At 42.6% G+C, this 12,845-nt stretch overlaps 1 protein-coding gene across 1 annotated transcript; it reads left to right on the top strand.

Moving 5' to 3' along the window:
* The first annotated feature begins 2,739 nt into the window (after positions 1-2,739).
* On the top strand, positions 2,740-12,845 carry si:dkey-30e9.6 (uncharacterized protein LOC564083 homolog). The gene is made up of 6 exons (XM_055925721.1): positions 2,740-2,902; positions 3,055-3,535; positions 3,696-3,780; positions 4,004-4,146; positions 4,573-10,947; positions 12,758-12,845. Exons 2-5 carry the CDS (start codon positions 3,092-3,094, stop codon positions 4,654-4,656), a joined length of 756 nt encoding a protein of 251 aa, XP_055781696.1. The 5' UTR covers positions 2,740-2,902; positions 3,055-3,091; the 3' UTR covers positions 4,657-10,947; positions 12,758-12,845.

Below are 12,845 nucleotides of genomic sequence, written 5' to 3'. Positions count from 1 at the left end.
TATCATAGGTACACTTCAACTGTGAGAGACGGAATCTAAAACAAAAATCCAGAAAACCACATTGTATGATTTTTAAGTAATTAATTAGCATTTTATTGCATGACATAAGTATTTGATCACCTACACCAACCAGTAAGAATTCCGGCTCTCACAGACCTGTTAGTTTTTCTTTAAGAAGCCCTCCTGTTCTCCACTCATTACCTGTATTAACTGCACCTGTTTGAACTCGTTACGTGTATAAAAGACACCTGTCCACACACTCAATCAAACAGACTCCAACCTCTCCACAATGGCCAAGACCAGAGAGCTGTGTAAGGACATCAGGGATAAAATTGTAGACCTGCACAAGGCTGGGATGGGCTACAGGACAATAGGCAAGCAGCTTGGTGAGAAGGCAACAACTGTTGGCGCAATTATTAGAAAATGGAAGAAGTTCAAGATGACGGTCAATCACCCTCGGTCTGGGGCTCCATGCAAGATCTAACCTCGTGGGGTGTCAATGATCATGAGGAAGGTGAGGGATCAGCCCAGAACTACACGGCAGGACCTGGTCAATGACCTGAAGAGAGCTGGGACCACATTCTCAAAGAAAACCATTAGTAACACACTACGCCGTCATGGATTAAAATCCTGCAGCGCACGCAAGGTCCCCCTGCTCAAGCCAGCGCATGTCCAGGCCCATCTGAAGTTTTCCAATGACCATCTGGATGATCCAGAGGAGGAATGGGAGAAGGTCATGTGGTCTGATGAGACAAAAAAAATGATTTTGTCTAAACTCCACTCGCCGTGTTTGGAGGAAGAAGAAGGATGAGTACAACCCCAAGAACACCATCCCAACCGTGAAGCATGGAGGTGGAAACATCATTCTTTGGGGATGCTTTTCTGCAAAGGGGACAGGACGACTGCACCGTATTGAGGGGAGGATGGATGGGGCCATGTATCGCGAGATCTTGGCCAACAACCTCCTTCCCTCAGTAAGAGCATTGAAGATGGGTCGTGGCTGGGTCTTCCAGCATGACAACGACCCGAAACACACAGCCAGGGCAACTAAGGAGTGGCTCCGTAAGAAGCATCTCAAGGTCCTGGAGTGGCCTAGCCAGTCTCCAGACCTGAACCCAATAGAAAATCTTGAGGGAGCTGAAAGTCCCTATTACCCAGCGACAGCCCCGAAACCTGAAGGATCTGGAAAAGGTCTGTATGGAGGAGTGGGCCAAAATCCCTGCTGCAGTGAGTGCAAACCCGGCCAAGAACTACAGGAAACACATGATCTCTGTAATTGCAAACAAAGGTTTCTGTACCAAATATTAAGTTCTGCTTTTCTGATGTATCAAATACTTATGTCATGCAATAAAATACAAAATTAATTACTTAAAAATCATACAATGTGATTTTCTGGATTTTTTTAGATTCCGTCTCTCACAGTTGAAGTGTACCTATGATAAAAATTACAGACCTCTACATGCTTTGTAAGTAGGAAAACCTGCAAAATCGGCAGTGTATGAAATACTTGTTCTCCCCACTGTATGTGTTCCTTTTGTCCAGGTGGGAAAGGGCAGTGTGGAGTGTGATTGAGATTATTGAGATTGCGTCATCTGTGGATCTGTTGGGGCGGTATGCGAATTGGATTGGGTCTAGGTTATCCGGGATGATGCTGTTGATGTGAACCATGACCAACCTTTCAAAGCACTTCATGGCTACCGACATGAGTGCTACGGGGTGGTAATCATTTAGGCAGGTTACCTTTGCTTCCTGGGGCACAGGGACTATGGTGGTCTGCTTGAAACGTAGGTATTACAGACTGTCAGGGAGAGGTTGAAAATATCAGTGAAGACACTTGCCGGTTGGTCCGCGCATGCTTTGAGTACACGTCCTGGAAATCCATCTGGCGCCGCGGCTTTGTGAATGTTGACCTGTTTAAAGGTCTTGCTCACATCGGCTACCGGGAGCGTTATCACATAGTCGTCTGAAACAGCTGGTGCTCTCATGCATGATTCAGTGTTGCTTGCCTCGAAGCGAGCATAAAAGGCATTAAGCTCGTCTGGTAGACTCGCATCAATGGGAAGCTCGTGGCTGGGTTTCCCTTTGTAGTCCGTGATAGTTTTCAAGCCCTGACACATCCGACGAGAGTCAGATCCGGTGTAGTAGGATTCCATCTTAATCCTGTAAGTAATTAGCTAAATATCTAAAGTTGTCCATGATGAGATTCGAATACGCAACCTTTGGTTTGCTAGACGTTCGTGTTATATGCCCACCTATCCACCCCGACTAAGTAGCCTTCTATCTTCTGTAACCATACCAAATATATCATACTAATTTGAGTGTCCCGGATTTACATGTACTATGTTACGTCTAGTACGAGATTAGACTGCCTCTGTCTACACATCCTGACTGTGTAAATTACCATATCATTTTCTATTCTGTTACTCATAACAATTCAGTGATCAAACACATTTGTGAACAGACAAACACTCTAGATTTAATCAAATATTCTAAGAAGCTACACTAAAGTTTACACATTCGAAAACTACCCTTCAGTATAGAAAGTCTACCAAGCACAGACCGCGTTATTTCATATGCCTCCAAAGTACTTTGTCAGTCTTTACTAATCTGACAGGTACTTAAGTTTGAGGGTTGATATTGGCATTCAGAGGGCACATTGTTCCTCGGTTGCTAGGACGTTTCTCTTTTTTCTTTTAGCGGAGTCTCCTGCTGTTCTCAGACCTTTTGCATATTCTTTATGTAAAGTCTCCAGACCCTGGTCACTTAGCAACCACTTTTATTGTATTAACACTTTCTTCCTGTGTTGTCCCTTACTTCACATCAAACATTGCAAGCTGAACTTGAAACTTGCAGTGATTTCTGAACATGTGTCTTCTGTAACAGATTGTCTTTGAAATTCAAGGTAAGAGTAAAATCATTTATCCCTCGTCAACGCCGTTTGATGTTTTTAAAAGAGGCAGAAGCAAAGTGTGTAATGTTAGACACTAGAGTTTTCTACTGCTGTATGGTTGAGAAGTTCAATAGCCCTTAATTATTTTCTTTACACCTGAACAGGTTACCGTTCATACAATTTCAGGACTGTGATATCACAATGACCTCTAACAGTTATTTGGATCCTTCGACATCAGTTTATTTGAATAAAAAGACAGTCTTTTCTGCCAGCCTGAACTTAGCCACCATAAGAAGCAAAGGTTTTATCCGTCCTCATTATTCACATCAGATTGACCCATGGAACTTGAAGCCGCCTGATTTCTCTCCTAAACTCTACACATCTCTGAGTGTCCCTCGAAGGAAGAAGACAACAAATACACATCAACCTTTACTGACACTTGCCTCCAGTGAGACAGCCTTCAGAGTGGACAGATTTACCCCAAACATTCTAATTCCTGAGATTGACCAGAATAAAAAAGCACTGCCAAAGTTCAGCTCATCATACAGACCTCCTGGCTCTTTAGAATCCAAGCTGAGCTTCGTTAAAACAGGGAAATATCCTCCTGTGGCCTACAAGAACCCTAAACCACATAACTTTAGACAGGTATGTTGCTGGAACATAACATAACACGTTCCTTACATGTTCTTTGTGATTTCCATGATTTGTACAAAATACTAGAACTAAATTCTTGCCGTGTATGATTATAACACAAGATGGCAACAAATATATTGAAAAACATTTCGCTCTGAAACATTTATTTCAGCTTGCTGATGACATGCCAAATATGGTTACTGCAGCTGAAAGGGATCCTGGTCAGTTGAACTTCAAATCTCAGCACCTGAGTATAAGTAAGTCAGCTTTCCTGAATATTGGTGCGGAGACACTGCTCTATTACTGTAATTAGACAATTTCCTAAGCATCATTAATTTTGTGCTTACTCATGACATAAGCACAAAGTCATTTATCATTTGAAAGCTAAATCCATGGCCTTTAATCAAAACTATGCCTACATTACACAGCAAACTCAGCAATATCCTGCCAACTCTGACACTGGTTTCCATTCTACTCCAGTTAGGGGGACCAGATCGGACACAGACATTTACTCAAGGGAACCTTTTGGGAAGATGGACACCTATAAGCCAACAGAGCCCAGATGGGAGGCCAGGCTCACACTCCCTAAATTGCCTTGGCCCCCAAAATCTGCCTCCTACACTGTGAGTGGGCTGGTTTATGCCCAGCCTGGCTATAGGCCCCACACCATTTTAATTCAATGCTTTCATGCTACTTTAGGCCACTTCAGTAGCATGAGTATTGAATTGGTCAGTTACCAAGTTATTATGCTGTTTAACACAAAAGTGCTAAAACAAAACCATTTGCCCGCCCGCCACTGTTTTGGTAAAAAGCTTAGGGCTGGAGAAATGTAACCACGCAAATTCATAGGCAGAGATATTGATGCAAGGATTGACCCACCATGATATCAAAATTATTGTTTTAACTACATGTTTTAAGGCTATACAGTGTAGGATCATCTTTCCGCCATTAAAAAGCCTAGAGCATAAGGCAAACCCATAATAAATATAGTATCTTCTGCTTCAAGTGTCCACTGATATACATTTTCTAAAATATTTTCTTCTTCTCAGAGACACAGGCACAGACGCGGAGTGTACAGTGCTTTCATGGACAGAGTAGAGGAGAAGATCTCCAGCTCTTGGAAAACTGGCTGACACTTTGACCTCCTAAGTCGTCCATGGAGTCCGCAGTGATACGTGCATCGGCTCCCCTAAAATTTCCAGTGTGTTAAACCAGACAATATGTTCTAATCTGGGTGGGTGAAAGGCATGGCTGAAATATTTGCATTCACAGAAAGGAATCTTGCAGGCTATAGCCTAATAAAAATACTTAGAGGTATCATGAAAATACAATAATTGTAGGCTAGACTAGAGAGTTCATTGCATAACAATTGCCCATGCCATGGCACTTTTTGAAAGATGTCCGTTTTTTTTAAATCTAGGCCTAATAGGCTATTGTGTGTGTATAAATCTATTCTCTCGGACAATAGGCAACAAAGATAATCCCAGTAACTGGAAAATGTAAACAAAGTGTGTCATTACAATGCCATTGAAACTAATTTCTAAAATGTAGGCCTATATGCAATTAAAGTTCACAATTGGAGAGCAGCTAATCTCGGTAAATCCAGAACAAAAGTCTTGAGTAATTGGTCAGATGCTCGATTAAATTCTGGGTCCATACATGAGGGAGGGAGAAGGGAACAAACAGCTCCACCCGTTCTCATTGCAAGTTAGGGGCACGTCTATGGCCCAAATGTTTCCTCCCCTTTCCGAAATTCTAAAGCACCGGAACTAATGCTGTTCATTATCTCACATTTCCCGTTGTACTGTGACAAATGAGTGTACCATTTATGTTAACGTAGTCTGTCCACAAGAGATTAGAGAGCAGCCAAACTAATTTCGGGACCCGGAACCAAATTATTGCAAATGTTTGTTCATGTTACTAGCAATTACAAGCACATTCCTATTGCTAAACATGCCCTACATTTGTTGGCTATATTAAAGTTCACGTTCGAGAAAAAAGTTATGTATATTTAGAAGTTGTAGCCTACACATTTTATTCCTGACCTGGGGGGTATGCTACAAAGCAGCATCAGAAATAACTTGGTTTTATGGTTAATAAAATAAAATAACATTTTTGTTAAACCAATTAGACCATGCCCATGTCAAGCTTATCTTTCTACAAAATAAAAAAATATCAGAATATTTAGACAAGTTAGCTGGCTAAATCCATAATCCTGTTTTGTAGTATACACACATAGTTTCTAAACCTTGTTATAAACTGGGTGGTTCGAACACTGAATGCCGATTGGCTGAAAGCCATGGTATATCAGACAGTATACCATGGGTATGACAAAAAAAATGTTTACTGTTGTAATTACGTTGGTAACCAGTTTGTAAAAGCAATAAGGCACCTTGTGGTATATGGCCAACATACCACGGCTAATGTCTGACTCCAGGCACTCCGCAGGTAGCCTAGCGGTTAACAGAGCCGGGCCAGTAAACGAAAGGTCGCTGGTTTGAATCCCCAAGCTGACTGGGTAAAAAAATAAATGTGCCCTTGAGCTAGGCACTAAACCCTCATTGCTCCTGTAGGTCACTCTGGATAAGAGAGTCTAGTAAAATGTAAAAATGTAAGACGCGGTGCTTAAGAATAGCCCTTAGCTGTGGTATATTGGCCATATACCCTCTGCAGCAGACCATGGATCAAGGACATGTTGAAAATGTCAGTGAAGACACCTGCCAGTTGGTCAGCACATGCCCGGAGCACACGCCCTGGTAATCCGTCTGGCCCCGCAGCCTTGTGTATGTTGACTTGTTTAAAGGTCTTACTCACGTCGGCTACGGAGAGCGTGATCACACAGTCGTCCGGAACAGCTGATGCTCTCATGCATGCCTCGGTGTTGCTTGCCTCGAAGCGAGCAAAGAAGTGATTTAGCTCGTCTGGTAGGCTTGTGTCACTGGGTAGCTCGCAGCTGCCTTTGTAGTCTGTAATAGTTTGCAAGCCCTGCCACATCCGACGAGCATCGGAGCCGGTGTAGTATGATTCAATCTTAGCCCTGTATTGACGCTTTGCCTGTTTGATGGTTCGTAGCAGGGCATAGCGGGATTTCTTGTAAGCTTCCGGGTTAGAGTTCCACACCTTGAAAGCCACAGCTCTACCCTTTAGCTCAGTGCGAATGTTGCCTATAATCCATGGCTTTTGGTTGGGGTATGTACGTACAGTCACTGTGGGGACAACGTCCTCAATGCACTTATTGATAAAGCCAGTGACTGATGTGGTGTATTCCTCAATGTCATCGGAAGAATCCCGGAACATGTTCCAGTCTGTGATATCAAAGCAGTCCTGTAGTTTAGCATCTGCTTCATCTGAACATTTATTTTATAGACCGAGTCACAGGTGCTTCCTGCTTTAATTTTAGCTTGTAAGCAGGAATCAGGAGGATAGAGTTGTGTTCGGATTTACCAAATGGAGTGCGAGGGAGAGCTTTGTACGCGTCTCTGTGTGTGGAGTACAGGTGATCTAGAATTGTTTTCCCTCTGGTTGCACATTTAACATGTTGATAGAGATTTGGTAGAACTGACTTAAGTTTCCCTGCATTAAAGTCTCCGGCCACTAGGAGCGCCGCCTCTGGGTGAGTGGTTTCCTGTTTGCTTATTTCCTTATACATCTGACTGAGTGCGGTCTTAGTGCCAGCTTCCGTCTGTGGTGGTAAATAAACAGCCACGAAAAGTATAGTTGAGAACTCTCTAGGCAAGTAGTGTGGCCTGCAGTTTATCACAATATACTCTACTTCAGGCGAGCAAAATCTAGAGACATCCTTAGATTTCGTGCTCCAGCTGTTGTTTTCAAATATGCACAAACCGCTCCTCCTTGTCTTACCGGAGTGTGCTGTTCTGATCCCGCTAGCTGAATATCCATGTCGTCATTCAGCCACGATTCCATGAAGCATAGGATATTACAGTTTTTGATGTCCCGTTGGTAGGATATTCGTGATCGTACCTCGTCTAGTTTATTGTCCAATGATTGCACATTGGCGAGTAATATTGACGGTAATGGCAGCTTTCCTAGTTGCCTTCTGCGGGTCCGGACGAGGAATCCGGCTCTTCGTCCTCTGCTTCGCTTACTTTTGCGAATAATTGGGATGTCTGCCCTGTGGGGTGTTTGGAGAATATCGTGTGAGTCCTGCTTGTTGTTGAAGAAATCTTTGTCTAATCCGAGATGAGTGATCGCTGTCCTGATATCCAGAAGCTCTTTTCTTCCGTAAGATATGTTTACAGAAACATTATGTACAAAATAATTTACAAATATCGCAAAAAAACAAACACATAATAGCACAATTGGTTAGGAGACCGTAAAACGGCGGCCATCTCCTCCAGCGCCATTCTCAGTTTAACATGTCCATGATTGAGTCTGTAATACCAACATGCTTCAAGCAGACCACCATAGTCCCTGTGCCCAAGAACACAAAGGCAACCTACCTAAATGACTACAGACCCGTAGCACTCACGTCCATAGCCATGAAGTGCTTTGAAAGGCTGGTAATGGCTCACATCAACACCATTATCCCAGAAACCCGAGACCCACTCCAAATTGCATACCTCCCAAACAGCCCAAACAGATCCACAGATGATGCAATCTCTATTGCACTCCACACTGCCCTTTCACACCTGGACAAAAGGAACACCTATGTGAGAATGCTGTTCATTGACTACAGCTCAGCGTTCAACACCATAGTACCCTCAAAGCTCATCACCAAGCTAAGGAACCTGGGACTAAACACCTCCCTCTGCAACTGGATCCTGGACTTCCTGACAGGCCGCCCCCAAGTGGTGAGGGTAGGTAGCAACACATCTGCCACGCTGATCCTCAACACTGGAGCTCCCCAGGGGTGCGTGCTCAGTCCCCTCCTGTACTCCCTGTTCACCCACGACTGCATGGCCAGGCACAACTCCAACAACATAATTAAGTTTGCTGACGACACAACAGTGGTAGGCCTGATCACCGACAACGATGAGACAGCCTATAGGGAGGAGGTCAGAGACCTGGCCGAGTGGTGCCAGAATAACAACCTATCCCTCAACGTAACCAAGACTAAGGAGATGATTGTGGACTACAGGAAAAGGAGCACCGAGCACGTCCCCATTCTCATCGACGGGGCTGTAGTGGAGCAGGTTGAGAGCTTCAAATTCCTTGGTGTCCACATCAACAACAAACTAGATTGGTCCAAACACACCAAGACAGTCGTGAAGAGGGCACGACAAAGCCTATTCCCCCTCAGGAGACTGAAAAGATTTGGCATGGGTCCTGAGATCCTCAAAAGGTTCTACAGCTGTAACATCGAGAGCATCCTGACCGGTTGCATCACTGCCTGGTACGGCAATTGCTCGGCCTCCGACCGCAAGGCACTTCAGAGGGTAGTGTGTACGGCCCAGTACATTACTGGGGCAAAGCTGCCTGCCATCCAGGACCTCTACACCAGGCGGTGTCAGAGGAAGGCCCTAAAAATTGTCAAAGACCCCAGCCATAGACTGTTCTCTCTACTACCGCATGGCAAGTGGTATCGGAGTGCCAAGTCTAGGACAAAAAGGCTTCTCAACAGTTTTTACCCCAAGCCATAAGACTCCTGAACAGGTAATCAAATGGTTACCCGGACTGTTTTCATTGTGTGCCCCCCCCCAACCCCTCTTTTACGCTGCTGCTACTCTCTGTTTAGCTTATATGCATAGTCACTTTAACTATACATTAACGTACATACTACCTAAATTCGCACGACCAACCAGTGCTCCCGCACATTGTCTAACCGGGCTATATACATTGTGTCCCACCACCCGCCAACCCCTCTTTTTACACTTCTGCTACTCTCTGTTCATCATATATGCATAGTCACTTTAACGATACCTACATGTACATACTACCTCAATAAGCCTGACTAACAGGTGTCTGCATAAAGCCTTGCTACTCTTTTTTCAAATGTCTTTTTACTGTTGTTTTATTTCTTTACTAACCTACACACACACACACACACACACACACACACACCTTTTTTTCCCTACCATTGCTTGGGTAAGCATTTTACTGTAAGGTGAAATACACCTGTTGTATTCGGCACACGTGACAAATAAACTTTGATTTGGATATAATGACAAGATACATGTCCCTCTGCCCTAACAAAACCGTTGTCCACAAAGCGGCCTGGAGGGCGGTCTCCTCCCGCCTATCCTTTCTTTGAATTGGTGGATATGTAGCGTGGTTCGTTCTGCGTTGTGTAATTCTTAATGAAGACGCTGCCACAACTGATGGTCTGCTCGTTGAAATCTTTTTATTTGCCCTGCACACGAAGAGACAACACACACGTTACCCTTGGTGCAGTCACAACTCTCCGGCACCTTGCTAGCCGAGGGTCAGGCAAAAGAGCGCCAAAAGGAATTAACAGGTGCTGCGTGCACACACTCGCTGCACAACAGCATATACAAGTAAAACTATACAAAACATAATTCTGACAAAATAAAAGACATACCTGCACACGAAGAGACAACACACACGTTACCCTTGGTGCAGTCACAGCTCTCCGGCACCTGCGCGAGCACATGTACACTCACTCAACCACTGTCACAAGTACTTAGAAGTTACAACAGATACCCCAGTCAGTGAGCTCTGTGAAACTTGTTAACATGAATTCCTACACTGTCCACGCTATAACAAACGTATGGTTGCAAAACAGTACATTGTATAACCTTATGACGGTTTTATATTAAACAGTTTCGGAGCCAAGGACAACATACCTTGCTAGCCGAGGGTCAGGCAAAAGAGAACGATAAAGTGGTATGGGGATACAGATAACCCGCGATGGGCCAAACCAAAATATACAAAACTTTTACAATCACTTGTATGTACAATATTGGTATGAAAAAGTGTTTGTACACCAAATAAAAACATAAGCTATGCAGCTGTAATTAAATAAAAAAATACACTAAATTATTATTATTATTATCAGATTATTAACATCCCCTCTTGACCTGGCCTATTTGAATTGGTCCTTGTGTGCAATTTGGTGCGTAATCTAGGGGAACAACATCACACTGCTACAGATACATCACATTATTGTAATCCTTTTTTAAATATTTGATTAGGGTCGTTGACGTCAACCGCCTGTATTCAATCTCGAGACAACTCCAATATGAAGTGTTTGTTTTTTTCAAAGTTGCCGGGATGTCACGTGTCCTACTTATAACAATACACTCGTAACAACTTAAGTATTGCAAAACTTCTATTCGATCAAATAAACCTCGTGTTGCAAATAAGCCATTCAACGCCACCTGATGTAGGGAGGCAGATCTTCCGCCGAGTTGGACCTCTCTGTCTGTACTCGCCAATTTCGATTGTTTGTAAACTGGTTCGACCTGGATGGCGCGCTTTGGTCACGTCCACATTTTATCCAACAGGTGCTTGCGCTTAGTAATTACAATGTTCTTTGTTGATGGGTGTTTGCCTAATATCTTTCTTCGTTGAATATTTATTGAATATTCAGGACATTATGTCCTGATGTGTTGAAATGTATCATGTATTTGCTAGTGATATTGAAACTAGTGAAGTATTGAGTGAGATCTTTATTTAAACTGAGGAAATACCTGTTTATGTTCATTTTGGATTATCCCAGTGTTAAGTTTTTTTTTTTTTTTTTTTTTTTTTACCTTATTAGCCTCAGGTGGCTTATTTTAGGGAACATTTAGGCTGGAGTGTCATGTTGCCCCAGCTGGGGCTCTGCTAAATTCAGCTGTGTGAAGAATTGTCGGCACTCTGCCTAAAAGGAAGCTAACCTTCTGCACCTGTAAATAAATTCCAGAATTATGCACATTTTGTACTTGATTCCGTCTGACTCCTTCGCAACCCCCTGACGGATAGTGCTATCCGGGATCCCTGGGACGTCCCTAACCTAACCCATACCTTCATTATTTTAAATGTAAACTTCAATGAGGCGCTATTTATAAAAACATAGGCTAACGTATTTCTTTTTAATTATATATAATTAACATTATTTAATAGATACCGCAGGATTATAATTTATACAAGTAATCCTGTGATTATTCTCATTATAATTCAGTATGCGTGGGATACATTTTGTACTATTGACCAATCAGTTTAAAAGTAAACAGATAAGGACTCATCATGGGGCGGCGCTGTTTAGCGTGTATCAAAACCCAAACCAAGGCACATGCGACACACGAACACATCAACAACAACAAAAAACTGTAAATTAGGCATTTTTTTATAGTTCAATAAGTTGTTCATTTTAATTAATTCGTATCACAAACTATTTAGTGACTTTTCTTTTACTTTTTGTTTCTTTTACTTCGACTTTTACGAATATAGTCTACAGAATGTTTGGCTAGCAAAGTTATGTTAATAACCATTCGTAAATATTATGTTTAGACTTTGACCTAGCCTACCATCAGATACGTTTTATTTTAGGCATTGTTCATATTGCATAGTATTGCGTAATGATAGTATAATAAATCTATTGGCTGGAATAATGACGTTCCAGCAACAGGTGATGGGCGTGGTCTGAATGGACACATTATTGATGGACTTCCCCTTAAACCAATCGTTTGCTAGAACATGAACAGGGTTTTCCACAAATTGCACTGCAGTATTATTCTATGGGAATGAAACCGTCTAGTAAAATAATAGGACGCTGCTGACCGCGCGACATTCATCAGTATTGTGAACATTGGATAACATGTTACTGGACCTCGTGAACACAGTTCCGCATATTCAGAGTGAATAGATGTAAGTGATGCCCTGCACGAAAATGTCTGGTTGGACGGAACGGTTGTAGGCTATTATAAAGATTTATGCAGCAATTTGAGAGCCTGGTATCAGGTCAAGTGGCGTTACTGGCTGTCAGCATCTACATGCCTATCGACTTTATATTAAATACGCGCCTATCCTTGGCAATAGGCTTGTGCATTGCTGCCGCCTAAAATTCAAGTGTGTAGTGGACCTTGACAAAGTCCGGTATTTCTGCATTGTATTTTCATTTGAGCCTTTAAAATTGAGGGTGTCTAATGAATGTCATATTCATTTGGCAATACCCAGGTCAAATGCTGCCCTCAATAAGTAAATAACACATGGATAACTGATTTGATCACCTTCATATAGTCTATAGGTATTCTGTGTCGATTTAAATTTGTGGTAGACTTATATTTGTGTCCTATTTTTGCTTGGCTGAAGTAAAATTTGTTTTGTTTTTAGGTCACTGTTGTCTTCTAATTGGAATATAATCAGTGCCAATCATCGTTGGAGAAGTAGACCAACCCTTTTATTCCACCTGTTGTTCCCC

This window comes from Salvelinus fontinalis, chromosome 6 (genome assembly GCF_029448725.1).
Source record: "Salvelinus fontinalis isolate EN_2023a chromosome 6, ASM2944872v1, whole genome shotgun sequence".
In the NCBI taxonomy this organism is placed as follows: Eukaryota; Metazoa; Chordata; class Actinopteri; order Salmoniformes; family Salmonidae; genus Salvelinus; species Salvelinus fontinalis.
The sequence above is the reverse complement of the archived record's forward strand: the minus strand, read 5'-3'. Positions and strand labels throughout refer to the sequence as shown.